General features: G+C 41.2%; 1 protein-coding gene across 1 annotated transcript in view; it reads left to right on the top strand.

Annotated features, from left to right (window-relative positions):
- The first annotated feature begins 2,082 nt into the window (after positions 1 to 2,082).
- The window catches only part of hacd3 (3-hydroxyacyl-CoA dehydratase 3), a 38,568-nt gene continuing 19,031 nt past the window's right edge, over positions 2,083 to 21,619 (top strand). The window contains exons 1-4 of the mRNA XM_072565400.1: positions 2,083 to 2,310; positions 12,715 to 12,757; positions 16,350 to 16,423; positions 17,668 to 17,832. Coding sequence (XP_072421501.1) covers positions 2,161 to 2,310; positions 12,715 to 12,757; positions 16,350 to 16,423; positions 17,668 to 17,832 — 432 coding nt within the window. The 5' untranslated portion in view covers positions 2,083 to 2,160. The remainder of the gene's footprint in view (positions 2,311 to 12,714; positions 12,758 to 16,349; positions 16,424 to 17,667; positions 17,833 to 21,619) is intronic.

Genomic DNA, 21,619 nt, shown 5'->3' with positions numbered 1-21,619 from the left:
AGGGCATGAAAAATCTTTGGCGGGTAGGATCAAGGATAACCCCAAGGCCTTTTATGCGTATGTGAGAAACATGAGAATGACAAGAATGAGGGTAGGTCCAATCAAGGACAGTAGTGGGAGACTGTGTATTGAGTCAGAAGAGATAGGAGAGGTCTTGAATGAGTAATTTTCTTCAGTATTGACAAATGAGAGGGACCGTATTGTTGAAAAGGAGAGTATGAAACGGACTGGTAAGCTAGAGGAGATACTTGTTAGGAAGGAAGATGTGTTGGGCATTTTGAAAAACTTGAGGATAGACAAGTCCCCAGGGCCTGATGGGATGTATCCTAGGATTATGTGGGAAGCAAGAGAGGAAATTGCAGAACCGTTGGCAATGATCTTTTCGTCTTCACTGTCAGTGGGGGTGGTACCAGGGGACTGGAGAGTGGCGAATGTTGTGCCCCTGTTCAAAAAAGGGAATAGGGATAACCCCGGGAATTACAGGCCAGTTAGTCTTACTTCGGTGGAAGGCAAAGTGATGGAAAGGGTACTGAGGGATAGGATTTATGAGTATCTGGAAAGACACTGCTTGATTAGGGACAGCCAGCACGGATTTGTGAGTGGTAGGTCTTGCCTTACAAGTCTTATTGAATTCTTTGAGGAGGTGACCAAGCATGTGGATGAGGATAGAGCAGTGGATGTAGTGTACATGGATTTTAGTAAGGCACTTGATAAGGTTCCCCATGGTAGGCTTATGTGGAAAGTCAGGAGGCATGGGATAGTGGGAAGTTTGGCCAATTGGATAGAGAACTGGCTAACCGGTCGAAGACAGAGAGTGGTGGTAGATGGTAAATATTCAGCCTGGAGCCCAGTTACAAGTGGAGTTCCACAGGGATCAGTTCTGGGTCCTCTGCTGTTTGTAATTTTTATTAATGACTTGGAAGAGGGAGTCGAAGTGTGGGTCAGTAAATTTGCAGACGACACGAAGATTGGTGGAGTTGTGGATAGTGAAGAGGGCTGTTGACGGCTGCAAAGGGACTTAGATATGATGCAGAGCTGGGCTGAGGAGTGGCAGATGGAGTTCAACCCTGTCAAGTGTGAGGTTGTCCATTTTGGAAGGACAAATAAGAATGCGGAATATAGGGTTAACGGTAGGGTTCTTAGTAAGTTGGAGGAGCAGAGGGATCTTGGGGTCTATGTTCATAGATCTTTGAAAGTTGCCACTCAGGTGGATAGAGCTTGTAAGAAGGCCTATGGTGTATTAGCGTTCATTAGCAGAGGGATTGAATTCAAGAGTCATGAGGTGATGTTGCAGCTGTATAGGACCTTGCTAAGGCCACATTTGGAGTACTGTGTGCAGTTCTGGTCACCTCAGTTTAGGAAAGATGTGGAAGCTTTGGAGAGGGTGCAGAGGAGATTTACCAGGATGTAGCCTAGAATGGAGAATAGGTCGTACGAGGATAGGTTGAGAGCGCTTGGCCTTTTCTCATTGGAATGGAGATGGATGAGGGGTGACTTCATAAAGGTTTATAAGATGATCACGGGAATAGATAGACAGTCAGAGACTTTTCCCCGGGTACAACAGAGTGTTACAAGGGGACATAAATTTAAGGTGAAGGGTGGAAGGTATAGGGGGGATGTCAGGGGTCGGTTCTTTACCCTGAGAGTAGTGGGGGAATGGAATGCGCTGCCTGTGGGAGTGGCAGAGTCAGAGTCATTGGTGACCTTTAAGTGGCAATTGGATAGGTACATGGATGGGTGCTTAAGCTAGGACAAATGTTCGGCACAACATCGCGGGCCGAAGGGCCTGTTCTGTGCTGTATGTTCTATGTTTTACTGGAGTGTTTACCAGATGATCTTCCATAACCCACTGGGTTAAACAAGTTTATTTTTCTCCATATAAACTTATTTGAAGTCATCAATGGCCAAAAAAGGATGATTTTGTTTAATTTCTTCCTGCTGTTGTGCGGAGTGGCGGTAGTGTCCGGAAAATCGAGGAAGGGTGAGCTCCCCGTCCCGGGACAGCAGCGCCACGCGCGTAACCTGGCCCGCGTTCCCGGCGCGGCGGCACGCACGTCCCCGGCACGGCACGGGTTGCGCGCACGGCCGCCGTGCAGATTGTTCTAGCAAAAAGCGGCAGCGCGATCCTGAACCGGAGGCCGGCGGTACCGATCTCTGGGGATGGAGGGGCAGCAGCATCATCCGCCGGGCCCGGGTCTAGGCCCCGGCCCCGGCCCCGGCCCAGGCCCCAGCCCGACCCTGACCCCTCATGTTTACTGGGCACAGAGACACCAGGAGCTGTATCTGAGGGTGGACCTGAGCGGAGTCCAGGTGGGATTGGGGGAATGGGAATGAAGAGAATGGGGATTGGGGAGATCGGAATAAAGGATTGAGCATGAAGAGATTGGGGAATGGTTTATTGGACATGGGATTTGGGATTTGGGATTCAGTTTGTGGCTGGGGGAATGTGAATGGGGCTAGGGCATTGGGATTGGGGGCTGGACATTGGAAATTATGAAATGGGAAAAATGGGAATGAACTTGATGTGATTGGAATGGGACTGTGATATTGGGAATAGGGATTTGGAATGATGGAACTCAGATTGAACATGGGAACTGTGATGATTTGGGAATAAAAAATTATCTAGGAGTGTAAACTATATAAGGCTACAGGTGATTAGAGCATGTGAATCTGACGTGAATTTCTGGGAATTGGGATGTGAGTAGTTTAGATGGTTGGATAGATACTAATGGAATGGGTTAGAGGGTGAGAGTTGGTGAATTAGACTGAGGGGTGGGTTAAGGCTCAGTGCTCTGACAAACAGTGAGGTGAGATAGCCTGTATGACTAGTAAAATCAGGAGATAATTTTCCTTATTTTGTCAGATGGATTTACTTTGAAGTTGGACCTGTAATTCTTAAAACTTAATCAATGGTGTGAGATGCACAGAGTAAGATAACTTCCCAAATTGGCAACAGACTTTCTATAATGGTGCAGAAGTGGGTAATGGTTATAATACTGGATTTGTTGATGACACCAAGTAATGTGACAGACGATAAATCTAAGGAAGGTTGGCATTAAATGGGATTTGGACCAGTTTGATTGATGAGCTCAAGAGTAGGAGATTAATTTTAATCTAAGGTTAATATAATGTACTTTGGAATATGAAATATGGGATATAGAATAGAGTCATGTAAATCTGTTTGTGACCATGGGAATATAGGAAGTGATACTATTGAATAGCTATTTCCAGCAAACAATTAATATGAAAGCATTATAGTCAAGATTATTCAGACTGAACTGTATTACAAAAATATCTGGTCAGCATGGACAGGTTGGACTGAAGGTTCTGTTTCCATGCTGTACATCTCTATAACTAAATCCAAACAGTGCTCTGATGCCCATATTTATCTCTGTATGGTTGTATCTAATTTAAGACCTTGTACGGATCTACGGGATAGAATATGTATAATAGCAAGAAATGATCTTCGATCCGAAGTTGTAGAATCCATATAGAACATAGAATGTTACAGCGCAGTCAGGTCCTTTGGCCCTCGATGTTGCGACGACCTGTGAAAATAATCTGATGCCCACCTAACCAACACTGTTCCGTTATTATCCATATGTACGTCCAAAGCCCATTTAAATGCCGTTAACATTAGCGAATCTACTACTGTTGCAGGGAGGTTATTCCACGCCCCTACTGCTCTGAGTGAAGAAACTACCCCTAAAATCTATCCTAACTGTATGTCTCCTCATGTTAGCCTTCACCATCTGAGGAAAAAGGCTTTCACAGTGCACATTATCTAACTCTCTGATTATCTTCTACATTTCGAGTAAGTCACCTGTCACCTTCTTCTTTCCAAAGAAAACAGCCTCAGTTCCCTCAGCCTTTCCTTGTAAGACCTTCCCTCCATACCAGGCAACATTCTAGTAAATCTCTTCTGAACCCTTTCCAAAGCTTCCATGTCCTTCCTATAATGCAGTGACCAGAACTGTACGCAATACTCCAAGTGCGGCCATACCAGAGTTTTGTACAGCTGCAACATGACCTTGTGGTTCCGAAACTCAATCCCTCTACTGATAAAAGCTAACACAACGTATGCCTTCTTAACAACTCTATCAATAGATGACAACTTTCAGGGATCTATGTACATGGACACTGAGATCTCTCTGTTCATCTAAATTACCAAGAATCTTACCATTAGCCCAGTACTCTTTACTCCTGTTGCTCCTTCCAAAGTGAATCACCTCACACTTTTCTGCATTAAATTCTATTTTGCCACCTCTCATCCCAGCTCTGCAGCTTATCTATGTCCCTCTGTAACCCACGACATCCTTCGGGACTATTCACAACTCTACCGATCTTGGTGTCATCTGCAAATTTCCTAAACCATCCTTGTACAACCTCATCCAGGTCATTTGTAAAATGACAGACAGCAGAGTCCCCAAAATAGGTCCTTTTGGTACACTGCTAGTAACTGCACTTCAGGATGAAAATTTCCCATCAACCACCACCCTCTGTCTTTTTTCAGCTAGCCAATTTCTGATTCAAACGGCTAAATCACGCTCAATTCAATGCCTCCAAATTTTGTGTAATAGCTTACCATGGGGAACCTTATAAAAAGCCTTGCTGAAATCCATATACACCACATCAGCCACTTTATCCTCATCTACCTGTTTGGTCACCTTCTCAAAGTACTCAATAAGGTTAGTGAGGCACGACCTACCCTTCACAAAACCGTGTTGACTATCCCTAAGCAACTTCTTCCTTTTTCTAGATGATTATAAATCCTATCTCTTCTAACCTTTTGTGTTGAGAATATGCTGGGAAAGCACGGCAGGTCAGGCAGCATCCGTGGAGCAGAAGAATCAATGTTTCGGGCATAAGCCCTTCATCAGGAATCGTTGATGCCTGAAGCGTCGATTCTCCAGCTTCTCAGATGCTGCCTGACTTGCTGTGCTTTTCCAGCACCACACTCTCGACTCCGATCTCCAGCATCTGCAGTCCTCACTTCTAACTTTTCCAACATTTTACCCACAACCGAAGTAAAGCTCACTGGTCTATAATCACTAGGGTTGTCTTTATTTCTCTTGATCTCAGAGTAAAAGATCCCATAGGAAACAGTGACTATAACATGGTAAATTTAGCATGCAGTCAGAGAGTGAGAAATTTGGGTCAGAAACAAATGTGCTAAACTTAAATGAGGGCAATTACAAAGACAGAGTTATCTGGAGGGTACTGTTGTTTGGGGGTGTGGTAGGAAGGTGCAGCCATGGAGAAATTTAATTGCAAAGATGAAGTTTTAAAATGGGTTAGGAAGTATGCGGTGATGGATAAATGAGACCTGTTGTAAGTAATTGAGTTCTGGTTGAGCTGGAATTCATGGATAGTTGGGGGCCAGGCAGAGTTGAGTCTGTAGTTGAGAGCTGTATGAAATGTTTATAGCAGAGTTAGAGGTGGACCCTGGGAGTGGATGGTTTTTAAGATACTGATGATGAAATTAATAGTTCTAGTTCACAACAATCTTTGTTTTAACTCCAAGTCTGTTTTAATGGTTGTTGATCGTTGTTTCAATGTCAGTTGTGGCAGACATGTGAAGAGTATTCCATCATACTTCTGACTTGTGCCTTGTGGACAAGCTTTGGGAAGTCAGGAGGTGAGTTCCTAGCGACAAGATTCCTAGCCTCTGACCTGTGCTTGTAGCCTCATTATGTGGTGAGTCCAGTTGAGTTTCTGGTTAATGATAACCCCCAGGATGCTGATCGTGGGGGATTCAGTGATTGTAACATCATTGAATGTCAGGGGGGTGCTGGTTAGATTGTCTCTTATTGGAGATGGTATTTGTATGGCAGGAATGTTACTTGCGACTTGTCAGCCCAAGCCGAGATGTTGTTTAGATCTTGTTGCATTTGGACATGGACTGCTTCAGTATCTGAGGAATTCTGAATGGTTCTGAACATTGTGCAATCATCAGTGAACATCCCACTTCTGACCTTATGAAGGAGGGAAGGTCATTGATGAAATAATTGAAGATGGTTGGACCTAGGATATTAATTTCAAGAACTCGTACAGAGATGTCTTGGAGTTGAAATGACTGACCTCCAACAACCACAACTATCTTCCTATGTGTTCGGTTTGACTCCAACCACCAGGGTTTGCCCCGATACCCATTGATTCCAGTTTTGCTAGGACTCCTAGTTGCAACCATTGGTTAAATGGAGCCCTGATGTCAAAGGCTGTCACTCTCCCCTTCCCTCTGGAATTCAGCTCTTTTGTCCATGCTTGAACCAAGGCTCTAATTAAGTCAGGAGCAGAGTGGCCCTTGCAACACCCAAACTGGTCATCACTGAGCAGGTTATTGCTGAGCAGGTACTGCTTGATAGCACTATTGATGACCTCTTCCATCACTTTACTGACAATCCATTGTAGACTGATGGGGTGGTAACTGGCTGAATTGGATTTGTCCTGCTTTTTTGTGTACAGGACATAACCAGGGCAATTTTCCATATTGTTGGGTCAATACCATTGTTGTAACTGTACTGGAAGAGCTTGGCTAGAAGAGCACAAGTCTTCAGTACTATTGCCAGAATGTTGTCAGGGCCTGTAGGCGATGCAGTAATCAGTGTCTGTAACCATTTCCTGATGTCATGTAGAGTGAATCAAATTGACTGAAGACTGGTATCTGTAATGGTGGGGACCACTGGAGGAGGCTGACATGAGTCAACCACTCTACACTTCTGGCTGAAGATTGCTGCGAAAGCCTTCAGCTTTATTTTTTACACTGATGTACTGGGATCTTCCACCATTGAGGAAGGGGATATTTGTGGAGCTGCCTCCTCCAGTGAGTTGTTTAATTGTCCACTACCATTCACGACTGTTGCAGGACTGCAGGAGCTTAGATCTGATCTATATTGGTTATGAGATTGCTTAGCTCTGTCTATCACTTACTGCTTATGATGTTTGCAATGCAAATAATCCTGTTTGGTGGCTTCAACAGGTTGACATCTTATCTTCAGGTGTACTTGGTGCTGCTCCCAGCATGACCTGCTGCACACTCCATTGAGCTAGGGTTGATCCCCTGGTTTGATGGTAATGGTTGAGTGAGGGATATGCTGGGATATGAGGTAACAGATTGTGCTGGAGTATAATTCTGCTGTTGATGGCCCACAGAGCCTCATGGGAATACTCAGTATTGCGCTGCTAGATCTGTTTGAAATCTGTCCCATTTAGCACTGTGGTAGTGCCACACAACACAACAAAGGTTTTCTCAGTGTGAAGGAGGGACTTTGTCTCCACAAGGATTGTGCATTGGTCACTCTCACTGATACTATCGTGGAGAGATGTGTCTGCAGCTAGCAGGTTGGTGCTGTTTGTGAGACTTTTCTATTTATTTTGGTTCCCTGCTTTAAAAGAAACGTACAGGCACGATGAGCCAAATGACCACATCATGTGATTTCATGAAAGGTTGCTATACTTCAAATGTAATCACTATTTGTGAAACACTTAGAATGTCTTCATGTGACCAATCGATGCTAATGTGTATCTTTTTCTTGTACCTTAATAATCTGAATTGATTTGCATTTTAGCTCGAGTAGATTAATTCTTCAATATGTCAAGTTGCTGGCCTAAATTTACTGTTTTCACATAAATGTCAGATGAATGTAGAAGATTAGTTAGTGGAGTAGCCGTGTCACTTTGTTAATTCCTGAATCCACATACTCTGTTTGTGCCCCATTTTCAGGGGAGCTGTTTGCTTCTCCAGATGTTAAGTGAATTGCTCAATGAGAATGGCGGATTGTAAAACGGAGTCTGATCTGCATAAACTTGAGTGGAACATAGTGATGACGTAGAACTATCTGGCTAAAAGATCTATGATGTGTCACAGTCTCTGTAAGGGCAACAGAACCCAATACTGGAACATCATGTTTCAGTGAAGGCACAGCAATTTCTATCCACATTCCTGCTTTTCTCTTTTAATCGGTTTCCAAAGTTAGAGCTTATCCAATCTGGCACCCTCAGCCAGTTCCCTTCTTTAACTTGACATTTCCAACTATTCCTAACAGCGTAAGTTTGATACAGTTCAGTAATTAGCAAAATAAAAATCAGTCCATCACAGACATGTCCTGTATTTAGCTAATGAGAAGATTGACATCTTGTGATTTTAATAAGATGATTGAGGATTCACTTTAGTATCCAACGCTGATCACAAGACATCAGCTACTTGAGCCTTTGACATGAGCGGCACAGAATTTGAAACGGGTAATTGTCTGTATATTAATATCTTGGACTAGTTGGATGAATGATCTTTTGTGGGACCTGCAGCTGAGGTTAGCTAACTGGTTGTTTTCAACTGTAAATGGATTTCAGATGAAGAGTCAACTGCAATTTTTTTTCCCAACAATGAGAGAAGGTTCACAAGGGGATCCTTCAGACATTGTCTACATGATATCGTAATTTCAGTCATACTGTGCTGATGATGGCCACTCAGACTGTTGTACCTCTACCAGTTCTTTGGAAGAATTATCTATTTAATCCCACTTTCTTAGTCTTTGCCAATGACCTTGTAAATGCTTCCTTTTTAATCGCTTAGCTGGTTCCCTTTTGAAAATTGTCGAATTTGTTCTTAGCTGTGCATTCTATATTACAACAATTAATAAACTAATTGAATTAATATCACATTTCCTATCTTCTACTTGCTAATTGTTCTTATTGCACATCCTGCTGTACACATGTCCTCCCAAAGATAAGCATGAGTGATGGGATTGTCACTGCATGGATAGTATTATACAAAACTCTGCCTCAACCCAGTTGGTTCCTCTCTCAGTAGACTACAACTAGAATCACAACAGCTGCTAAATATTGGAACTTGATCCCTGAAAGGAGAGAGAGAGAGAGAGAGACAACAAAGTAATGTTAACTTTAAAAATTGAGCATTTACTAGGACCTTTTGATTGTATTTTGTAAATTATTTCAATTATTTACTTTGCAATGAAGGAAGCCAGCGACTATGGCCCTTTAATACTTCAACCTAAAACTCTACAAAACAGAAGCAGAGAGCTCGTGGTTAATGCACCATTTTCTGCACCTCTTTAAACTTCTGGATCCTTTGCACCGACTTTCTGTCATCAAACTTATATCTAGTATTTTACACACAGACTTTGAGGAATTAATCCTTCTGCACCATTAAACCTCCTGGCCAAAAAAATGAAAATTCACCACAAAGTTAATATCAATATTGATATTCAAAGCACACATCAACCATTGTTAGGTCCTGTGTTACTCGCTGTTTAGCTTATTCAAAAAGAGAATGAGGTGTAATGAATGATTTCACTAGTGAAATTGGAGGCAAGGTTTTCCAGTTATGAAAATCCTACCCTGGCCAACCACACTTGCTGACAGTACAGGTATTATGTGCTTTTACATTTGGTTATCATAATCTCAGACCACATGTATAGGAGAGATAAAACATGCAAAAAATAATTTAATATAGAACAATACAGTGCAGAACAGGCCCTTCGGCCCTCAATGTTGCGCCGACCTGTGGACTATTCTCAGCTCGTCCCCCTACACTATCCCATCATCATCCATATGCTTATTCAAGGATTGTTTAAATCTCCCTAATGTGGCTGAGCTAACTACTTTGGCAGGTAGGGCACTCCACGCACTTACCACTGTCTGAGTAAAGAACCTGCCTCTGACATCTGTCTTAAATCTCTCACCCCTCAATTTGTGGTTATGCCCCCTCATACAAGCTGATGTCATCATCCTAGGAAAAAGACTTTCACTGTCTACCCAATGTAATCCTCTGAAACCAAATATTAAGCAATGAGTTTCAATTTTGGAAAATAGATGACCCAGACACCAACTGCATTCAAAATTCTCTTAATTTCTGTTTATACATATCGTAGATCACCACACATAATGATAAATTTGAGTGGTAACTAGGCACAGCTTTACTGCAAAAAAGCCATGTGAGTAACCCGATTTTAAATGAGTTGAAAATTATTTCAGAAGGCTATAGTGTATAAGACCACTTACTAGTTTGTTTGGTATGTTATGGTTAGAAATTAAAAAACAATATCAAAAAGCTTTTAAAGCATGCCTATCTAACTCATTGTAACTAAAGACAAACTTAATACCAGAGTAAAATAAAATGAAGACCTATGTATGCTGAAGATCTGAAACAAAAACAGAAATTGTTGGTGAAATTCAGCAAATCTGGCAGCATCTGTGGAGAGAAAAGAGTTAACATTTTGAGTCCAATGACCAGTATTGAAGATGGTTAGACTTGAAACATAAATTCTGCTTTCTGTCCACAGATGGTGCCAGATCTAAGTTTCTCCAGTAAATTCTGTTTTTGTTACTTATTACCAAGAGTCTCCTTGAAACCCCACTGGCCTGTACAGTTGTAGAAAATCCTCATGGTAATTAATTTGACCTGAGGGTCTGACTCTTGTGGGTCAGGCTGTTTTCTCTAAACTAATTCAAAGATTATGTAAGTCAATTTGTATCAGATGTAACTGACACTTGAAATTCCTCAATGTTTGCATTTGTCTGGCAGATTTTAGGATATTTTTGCTGTAAATATCAGCGGATCTAATTGAAATGCCAGGCCCTGTGTTTAAAAAATGAAACAAATGATACCAAATATGCATATTCATGGCTGGCAAAGCACCATTTGTAAGCTTCAGTACGTGGAGTAAGAATAGGAATATTCTGTACATGGAAAATTTGGTCAACGAGAAGAAGCCAGATGTTTCCTTTTGAAAAGGAAGGACAAGATTGAAATTAGATTAGATTCCCTACAGGGTCCAGACTGACCCTCCGAAGAGTAACCCACCCAGTCCCATTTCCCTCTGACTAATGCATCTAACACTACGGGCAATTTAGCATGGCCAGTTCACCTGACCTGCACATCTTTTGGACTGTGGGAGGAAACTGGAGCACCCGGAGGGCACCCTTGCAGACACTGGGAGAATGTGCAAACTCCACACACACAGTCACCCGAGGCTGGAATTGAACATGGGACCTTGCTGCAGTGAGGCAGCAGAGCTAACCACTGAGCCACCGTGCCACCCTTTTTTACACCGATACTTCTAATATAGAAGTTGTCTCTTTCCCTCACTAAATGCAACCCTGTGTGACAATTAGATTAAGAAATATTAGCCAGGCCCCTCATTTAGATTGCTACAATAAAGGGAGTCGTATATCTTCAGATAAATTGAAAGTTTAATTTATCAGATTCTTAATCATTATTTTTGTACCTAATATGTAACTGACTGGGTCCCCGACATCTGGCTCAAATTTGTCACTGTGTTCTAATTTAAACAATTGATGTATGTTGAAAAGTGTGGCATTGGAAAAGCACAGCAGGTCAGGCATCATCCAAGGAGCAGGAGAGTTGATATTTTGGGCATAAGCCCTTCATCAGGAATGAATTGGTTGTGGTTAACTGTCCTTTGTGATGCCAAACTGTGAATTCTGAGTGATGAATTAGCAGACTAAAATCACTATGCTGTTCAAATAATGAAAGGGGTGTTTCAGAGAACAGATTTGAGTCTCAACACTAACTTCTGTGACATGCAAAATAACTTTTGGCATAAGCCTTTGCCCTAGCTGTTTAACTTTAATTTCTTCTAAATTTATATGGATTCTGCTGATTTGAAGAGCAATCATGTCACCTATCATAATATCAAGACCAATGTATAATTATTTTACGTAAATAATTATTCAAGACTATAAGAAATAATATTTGAGAAAATTTTAATTTCCCGGAGACTTTGTTTTCGAGGTCATTTCAATCTCTTGTTGTCTTACACATCCAGTGCCTTGCACCTCTTCTAACCTTTCAGAGATTACAAGAATGCAAGCACCCTATAAGGGCACTGATGAAACCTTAATTTGAAGTATTTGCTTGTTTTGTCCTGATTTTTACGCACTGCTTGTTATCCATTGATTTGATACCCGTGGGTCCATGTAGTCACAAAGTTGGTCCCAGACACCTTTTATGTCCACTGTCTTTGGTAAACTGATTGCATGGTCCTATGTGATATCTGTGTTTTCATTATCTGCAGAAGTCCATTTCCCATCTTTCCCCCCCCCTCCCCCTTAAAAAAACAAAGGACTAAATGTACATAAATATTATGTAAATGATCTTTTTGGTTGCCTGTTGAATAATTGAATAGTAAGTTTATAATTGTGTTTTTGTTAAAGTAAGCAAAAGTGAGGACTGCAGATGCTGGAGATCAGAATCTAGATTAGAGTGATGCTGGAAAAGCACAGCAGGTCAGGCAGCATCGTGGAGCAGGAAGATCAAGGTTTTGGGCAAAAGCCCTTCATTAGGAATGAAGGCAGGGAGCCTCTGGGTTGGAGAGATAAATGGGAAGGGGTTGGGGCTGGGGAGAAGGTAGCCAAGAATACAATAGTTGGATGGAGGTGGGGGTGAAGGTGATAGGTCAGAGAGGAGAGTGGAGTGGATAGATAGGAAGGAGGATTGGCAGGTAGGACAGGCCATGAGATTGGTGCTGAGCTGGAAGGTTGGAACTGGGGTAAGGTTGGGGAAGGGGAAATGAGAAAAATGGTGAAGTCCATTCCCCCTCCCCCAACCTTACCCCAGCACCACTCTAATCTAGACTTTTTTTTGTTAAAGTGCTGTGGTAGAGAGTTCAGGCAACAATAAATCTTTTAAAAATTCTGTCAGTTTAACTGGTGACTTGTCCTCTCTTTTAACAGAAACCTGATCTCAATGTCACTGAAAATACTCTTTCATTCAAAGGTAGGATTATCATGCTGATCCTTTTCTGTTGTGTAATTAGTCAAAACTCAAATGCCTGGAATATAAGTATGTTATAAGTTCTAAGGAGGGATCACTGGATCTGAAATGTTGATTCTGATTTCTCTTCACAGGTACTTTCAGACTTGCTGAGCTTTTCCAGCAATTTGTTTTTTTGCAAATAATAAATAAATGTTATTTTCCTAGCCAAGAAAAGGCACTGTTGTACGGTTCAAACTGGACTGGCCTTGAGCTGCTGACAGGACCTTGTTACAAACAAATAGTTCTGATTATGCTGACTATTTGTTTATAGATATATCTCTCTCCTTCCTCCCCCACCCCACCCAAATCCTCACATGTATCTGCATCCAATATAAGCTCTTATTTTGCACGCTAATCATTGCTGTAGCAACTTTTGAAATGCTGACTGGAAACCTAAGTACAGGTTTCCCTTTTATCCACTTTACCTGTTACCTTCTGTCCTTCAATTCATGAAATCTACTTTAATTTGAAACTACTTGCAGTTTGTGTCCCAAATTGCACTAAATTTTGCTTGTGAGGGATTTCCCTTCACAGGAGACAGGCTGAGGAACTAGGAGATACAAACCTAAGTCACAAGCTTTTAATGGACTGTTTTTGCCTTTTTCCCAATGACAGATGTTATGCCAACTAGCCTGTAGTTACATGAAATAAAAACGCACAATACTAGAGAAATGCTGCAGGTCTGGCAGCATCTGTTGGGAAAGAAACAGTTAACATTTTGCAATTGGATATATATTCGTCAGTATACAAAAAATTCAAAAGTTGCGGATGCTGGAAATCAGAAATAAAAACAGAAATTGCTGAAAAATTTCAGCAGGTCTGCCAGAGCGTCGACAATCTTTGTTGCTTTTCCTTTCTTATACGAGAAAGCAACCCAGTTGATCCAGGGGACTTACTGATCATAAGCCTAATTAGTTTCAGAGTACATCTACTATAGTGATAGTTATTGTATTATTTTCCTCTTCCCCTTTTGCACCTTGATTAATTATTTAATATTTTTGTAATGTTGTTAGTGTCTTTTACTGTGTAGACTGATGCAAAATATTTATTCATCTTCTCTGCTATTTTCTGATTCCCCATTAATATTTCCCCATCCTCATTATACAAGGGGCCTTTATGCATTTCAGCAAATCTCTCTTTATATATTCAGAGAAGCTCTTGCTGTCTATTTTGATATTATTTGCTAGTTTACCCTCAATAGTTTATTTCCTCCCAGTTTATTATTTTTGGTCCTCTTTTATAAGTATCCAAAGCTTTTCCAATCCTCTGGTTTACCACTAATCTTTGCCATATTGTGTTTTTCTTTCAATTTGATGCTTTCTTAACTTCTTTCATCCCTTTGCTAGAATATTCTTCCTCATTTGCACATATTGTTCTTGTGAGTCATGAATAATTTTCTTAAATGTCTATCATTGTTCATCAAACATCTTCTTTGCAAAATCATTTCCCAGTCCACGCCAACTAACTCAACTCTCATTCCTGAATAATTACTCTCATCTAAGTTTAACTACTGATCCTGACCCAAATTTCTCTCTCTCTCTCTCTCAAATCTGTACGCAAAATTTTACCAGGTTAGGCTATCTTTTACCTTGAGGTTGTTTCTTAAACCTACTTCACTACAAATGACCAGATCCAAAATAGAGTTAGAAAGTCATAAAGTACAGAAACAGACCCTTCAATTCAACTTGACTGAGCTGACCAGACATCCCATCCCAATCTGACCTTGTCCAATTCGCCAGCATTTGGCCCATATCCCTCTAAACCCTGCCAGATGTCTTTTTGAATATTGTAACTGTACCAGCTTCCAACCCTTCCTCTGGCAGCTTGTTCCATGCACGCGCTACCTTATGTGTGAACAAGTTACCCCTCGTGACTTTTTTAAAATCCTTCCCCTCACCTTAAACCTATGTCTTCTAGTTTTGGACTCTCCCATCTAGGTAAAAGACCTTGGTTATTCACTCTATCTGTGCCCCTCATAATTTTATAAACCTCTCTAAGGTCAGCCCTCAGCCTCTGCTCCAGGGAAAATAACCCCAGCCTGTAGACTACTACTGCCAGTCTCATCTTCCCCTTGTTATTTCTTGGCTCCACCCATGTTGATTACATTAGATTAGATGATTAGATTCCCTACAGTATGAAAACTGGCTCTTCGGCACAACATGTCCACACTGACCCTTCGAAGAGTAACCCACACAGACCCATTCCCTACCCTGTATTTACCCCAACACTATGGGCAATTTAGCGTGGCTAATTCACCTGACCTGCACATTTTTGGATTGTGGGAGGAAACTGGAGCACCTGGAGGAAACCCCCACAGACACTGGGAGAGTATGCAAACTCCACACAGATAGTCGCCGGAGGCAGGAATTGAACCTGGGTCCCTGACGCTGTGAGCCACCATGCCCACCCCACTGAGCAACCATGACCACCCATGGTGTGTCTTATGATTCAAGATCGCATCTTGCTAACGTACGTACATACTCCATCTTGTTCTAGCAAAGCTACCTTATAACCTTTCCTTTCTGTCTGTCCTTTCAATAAGACATGTACCCTTGTATATTTACTTCCCAACTTTTTATCTCCTTGTGACTTCTTAATGGCTATAAGATCATACATAATAATCTCTACTTTTACTGTTAATTCATTAATTTTGTTCCAAACACTATGTACACGTTAGTAAAAAGCCACTTATTTGCAATATGTTTCCCCACTTATCCTGCAAGCTGCTGTTTTTCTGCTTGTTTGCTCTGTTTCTTCCTTTCCCACTCTGAATTATTTTGACCTAAATAGTAACGCCGTAATGTTGTCATATTCTTTTGTTTATGGGTCTGTATTTCCTCTTTCCCAAGCATTGCAATTCTCTTCTCGCTCGCTCTCACTCGCTCTCGCTCTCGCTCTCGCTCTCTCTCTTGCTCTTTCTCTCTCTTGCTCTTTCTCTCTCTTGCTCTCTCTCTCTCTCTTGCTCTCTCTCTCTCTCTTGCTCTCTCTCTCTCTCTTGCTCTCTCTCTCTCTTGCTCTCTCTCTCTCTTGCTCTTGCTCTCGCTCTCTCTCTCTCTCGCTCTCCTCCTCTAATTAGTTTAAAACGCGCTCTCTGCAGGCCTAGTTATTCAGTTCACCAGTACACTGGTCTCTGCATAGTTCAAGTGAATCCTGTCCAACAGAACAGCTGTCATCTGCTTCAGTACTGGTGCTAGTGACTCATACTGAAGCCCAACAATCGTTGAGCCATGCATTTAAATTTAATTCCTTGACTTTATTTACATGATGCCAGTTTGCCTGTGTCTCACTCATATATCTGTGGGGGAATTCTGGCCAACACTTTGTCATTTAGCAGAGTCACAATGATCTGTCTCAATGAGCGCTTCGTTTAAGCCCAAGATATATCTTCAAGTGGTGAGTGTGAGAGAAATATAACTTGTTATTAGAGCTCCAAATATGGCATCTTTCTAGTTTAGTCACTATTACTGATCTTAAGACTGAAATATATAATACCTCAGCTGTGAAAAAGGTGTTGAAAAATATTTTATATCATATTCCAATGTTCTACCTTCAGCACACGGCCATGGTGCAAAAGGAGCCAATGCATATGAGTTTCATCTTACATTCTTGGCACCAGTGAATCCTGAGGTATGTTACGATAAATTTTGCTCATTTTCACACTTTGGTACTGATTGCATTTCAGCAAAGTATCAAAAGAAAGTTGACTGTTTTCAATTGATCTTACTGTTACAACAGGGAGACCGTAAATTGAAACTTATTTCCTCCTATTTGTAACCACAAACACATGCCACTGTGTGAATGTAATCAGCCGGGATTCTAGGGGATTGCATTGCTAAACATTGACCTGTGGAGATTCAGCCCTAGCATGATTATATAGTCGTGATATTAGTGGGTACATTCTCAGAAACTATTGCTTTATTGACAGTTACTATTGTCTACAATGTCTCTGTTTATAGCTAATTTTAATGTGGTTGTAATACAGGAGTCAGTCAGTATAAAGATCAAGGTCAGCATTTAGATTAGATTCCCTACAGTGTGGAAACAGGCCCTTCGGCCCAACCAGTCTACACCGACCCTCCGAAGAGGGACCCACCCAGACCTATTTCCCTCTGACTAATGCACCTAACACTATAGGAAATTTAGCATGGCCAATTCACCTGACCTGCACATGTTTGGACTGTTGGAGGAAACTGCAGCACCCGGAGGAAACCCACGCAGACACGGGGAGAATGTGCAAACTCCACTCAGACAGTCTCCCCGAGGCTGGAATCGAACCTGGGACCCTGGTGCTGTGAGGCAGCAGTGCTAACCACTGTGCAGCAAGGATAGTATTAAAATATTTCCAATAATCCGTAGGCCTAATTGGTTCAGTGCTTGTTTTTGTATATTCATGGGTTGTGAGTGTTGCTGGTAAGGCTGACATTTCTAGCACAACCTTAGTTATGGAGGATGTTAAGTCATGATGTAGAACAGAATTATGTAAAAACCAGATTATGTTGAGATGTCAGACTCGGACCCTTGAAGGAAATTAGTGAACCAGTTTACTCTTTTTTTGGGTAATAATCTAGATTTTTTGGCAATTTGGTTTTAAAGAACCTCACAAATTAATTACTACTGGATATATAACGGTGACTAATCAGTGTGAAGTTTAGGATGTCCTGTGGTGATTCGGAAACTGCCTTACTCTTGTGGTATCTGTAAACAGTTTATAATTTCAGGGACAGATAAATTCTCTATTGCTCTTTTATGTGTTGTTTGTATTGTTTTTGTGTAACTGTATGAATTTCAATAAATATATCTCTTGTTTTAACTCAATTAGTGATGTAAGTAACCTTTTTAGGAAATTTATAACAAAATTCATGTGTTCATAGCTACAGCTCAAGGTCACAGAAAGACAGGTAAATATAACAGTGAAGAAAATGGAGAATAGATGGTGGCACAGGCTGACCAAACAAGAGAAGAAACCAATATTCTTGGCTCCTGATTTTGACCGCTGGATGGATGAATCTGATGCTGAAATGGAACTTCAAGCAAAGGTAACTTTTTAGTGTGGAGGCTGTTTTGTATGGTATCACATTAAGGAGTTGCCCTTTTGGTATTTTTGCTTCAGATTCAACCAGTTAGAGAACTTTATCATTCTCATTCTCTTTCACATCTGATTCTCATCTGTTGTACAAACCTGATTATATTATTAACAAATAACTAATAAATTTGTTACTAAGACAGCCACATGAGAACTTGAGGTGGAACTGGCAATAGTCGGGTGCAGTTTGGTGCAATGTCAATACGAAGGACAACTTTATTCTGTATCTAAGTCAGATAGTATATCACCCAGGAATTCTGGATGTTAACACTGACAATCAATATTCATAAATAGTTGGAAAAAACATTAAATTCCTTGGTAGTGCCAAATATACAGTGAAAATCTGATTAGATAATGTAGTCAAGGCCATAAGATGCAGGAACCAAAATAAGCCATCCAGCCTATCAAATGTACTCTGCTATTCAATGAGATCAAGGCTGATCTGATAATTCCTTATGCCCATAAACCCTTGATTCCCTTACTGATTAAAAACGTGTCTGTCCCAGCCTTCAAATACTTAAGAACCCAGCTTCTAAAGACCTCTGCAATGAAGAATTCTACCACCCTCTGACAGGGAAAAAAAAACTTCTTCATCTCTGTTTTACTTTGAGATGAAGCCCTTTGGGGAAACAACCATTCTATATCCAACCTGTCAAGCACTCCTAAGAACCTTTTTATATTTCAATCAGTTACCTCTCATTCTCTTAAACTTTACTGAGTACAAGCTCAACTTACTCATCCTTCCCTCATAAGACAATCCCTCCATACCTAAGATCAACCTAGTGAACTGTCTCCGGATTCCCTTCAGCGACAGTATGTGTTTCTTGAGATAATTGGATCAAAACGGTTCTCTGTATTCCAGCTGCAGTCTGACCAGTGCCTTGTATAACTTCAGTAAGACCTGCCTATTTTTATACTCTTTTTCCTTTTATATCAAAGGCAACATTCCATATATCCTCCCTTAAACTTGGCTGCTAACTTTTCTTTGTGATTCATGCAGAAGAACCTCAAATCTCTCTGTGCTGCAGCTTTCTGACATGTTCTTCTGTTTCAAGATAGAACTGCGTATTGTGTATTAAGTAAATAGTTGCCCTAAGATTTAATATTTACAGAATAGACATGGTAGCCTGTGCAGTGTATACTTGTGTCAGTGTCCTACCAAATGTAATGAACACCAAAGATACTGGAAATATTCAGCAGGTCAGGCTATGTCCATAGACAGAAACAGAGTTTACGTTTCAGGTCAAGATGACCATTCGTAGATAAAGACAAATAGTGCTGGAGGAGGTTTTAAGCCTATAGAAGGAGTAAAGGCAGAAAGAACAAAAGCAAAGCTCTATGATAAGGTTGAGGTCAGGTGAAATTATGTTACAAAATATTTCTTGATGCTTTGTTTTATGAGTAGCTCTCCTCTTGCCCACCATCTATAGGGAGTCAGGAGTGTGATGGCATACTCCCCACTTGACTGGACGAGTGCAGGTTCAACAATACTCGAGCTTGGTACCATCCAGGACGCAGCCCGTCTGCCTGATTGGTATCACCTCCATAAACATTCAGTCCTTTCACTGTCTGTACTCAGTAGTAACAGTGGGTACCATCTACAAGATATACTGTAGAGGCTTTTCAAGGCTCCTTATACAGAACCTATTCAAATCCACAACCGCTATAATTGGGACAGACCAACCCACAATTGCTGTCAACTCAAAGCACAAAAGATATATGGGAATTACCACCATCTGCCAGTACCCCCCTGCCTTAGAAATATATTGCTGAGTCAGATTCCTGGAAGTCCTTTCACAATAGCTCTGTGGATCTACCTCCATCAATAATGGATTGTGCTCATCACAACCTTCTTAAGGGCAGTTAGGGATCTCCAATACATACTGGCCACATTCTATGAATTAGTTTTTAAAAAGTGAAAAAGCAAAATAGTAAATGGTAAAGAAATGAATTTTATGTCCAAATAAAATGTGACTATGAATGAAACATGAAGGGAAATAAGAAACCCAGTAAAACAATAAATGGGGAAAAAAACACATACTGAACAAGAATCAAGCGGAGGTTATAATAGAAGTTGTTGAACATGGTAGTGAGTTGAAAGAGAAGGTGTTTCTCAAGCTTCTGATGGATTTCAGTGGGACACTGAGGCAGGTCTTGAACAGATAAGGCAGTGGAGAATTACAGTTACAAATCAACGAAAGCTCAGGATAATGCTTGTGGATTGAGTTGGGGTTGTTCTACAGTGCAGTCACCCAGTTTGGGTTTAGGCTCCATTCCAATGTGGAGGAGACCAATCATAAACAGTGACTTAATGTATTGAAAGTTTTTGGTCATTAATGCAATTAAGGGGAATTTTTTTTTAAAAAAAAGGAACTGCAGAGGTTGGAAATCTAAAAAAAATCAAAAATCATAGTTCTAGTGGCATCTGTGGAGAGAGACCACAATTAATATTTCAGATCCAGTGACCCTTCCTCAGAGCTAATGGTGGCTGGAAAAGATATATACTCCTGAAGACAGAGAATGAGGTGGAAGGGTGGGAAAGGAGTAAATGAGAGGTGGAGACAGAACAGCAGTTAAGCGAACAAAGGGATATAGATATCACTGAGTTGCTGCAGGTTGTGTACTGTAATGTGTGAAAAAACAGGAAAGAAAAGTTTTCTTGTTAGAAGGTCAAATGAGCTAAAGAATGAAGTGGAACTGGGGGACAGTGCGGCTCTGAGATATTGAGGTGGATGTAGGTTTGCTCGCTGAGCTGGAAGGTTCGTTTTCAGATGTTACGTCACCATACTAGGTAACCTCTTCAGTGGGCCCACTTTCTATTTAATGTTTGAGTTTCCTTGGGGTGGTGAGATCATTTCCCATGATGATGTCACTTCCTGCCCTTTTTCTCAGGGGATGGTATATGGGGTCCAAGTCAATGTTTTTGTTGAGAGGGTTCTGGTTGGAATGCTGTGCTTCTAGGAATTCTCGTGTGTGTTTCTGTTTGGCTTGTCCTAGGATGGATGTGTTGTTCCAGTTGAAGTGGTGTCATTCCTCATCCATTGTAAGGATACTAGTGAGAGTGGATCGTGTTGTTTTGTGGCTAGTTGATCTTCATATATCCGAGTGGCTAGTTTTCTGCCTGTTTATCCAATGTAGTGTTACAGTTCTTGAAGTGGTGTTGGTAGAGTGAAAGGTTGCAAGTGTGTGTGTGTATGATGGCACATGATATTTAGTGGATCTTGGGATGTGGTGAAAACAGCTGTCTGAGGAACATTGTTTATCATGGAGATATCTGTAATCCTGAGTGGATTTGAAACATGAAGGATGAAACTTCAGTTGGAATCCACCTGGAGTGAATCTAAGCTGGAGGCAGTCCTTGAGGAGTGTGATGTGGCTGTGAGAGCTACATGTCCTTTCATGTCCTTTACCCACCCCGTTCTCCTGACCCTGTTGTGATTTGGGGTGCCTTCTTCAAAGCCAACCCATTTTCAGTTACTAATGTTCCCTATTATCAGCATTTCTTTCTCCTCAGTTCACCATTATCTATCCCTTTGCCTGCAGCATATCTGTCACCTTTTCCTAGCTACCATCATTTTTGAAGAAGGGTCACTGGGCATGAAATATTAATTCTGGTCTCTCCACAGATGCTGCAAAATCTGCCGAATTTCTCTAGCAATTTCTCCTTTTGCCTTTGCTCCCCAGAGAAGTTAACAAAGAGTTGGCCTTGCATTTAAAAAAAAGCTTCGCCCACCATTCCA

This window comes from Chiloscyllium punctatum, chromosome 48, assembly GCF_047496795.1.
Source record: "Chiloscyllium punctatum isolate Juve2018m chromosome 48, sChiPun1.3, whole genome shotgun sequence".
In the NCBI taxonomy this organism is placed as follows: Eukaryota; Metazoa; Chordata; class Chondrichthyes; order Orectolobiformes; family Hemiscylliidae; genus Chiloscyllium; species Chiloscyllium punctatum.
The sequence above is the reverse complement of the archived record's forward strand: the minus strand, read 5'-3'. Positions and strand labels throughout refer to the sequence as shown.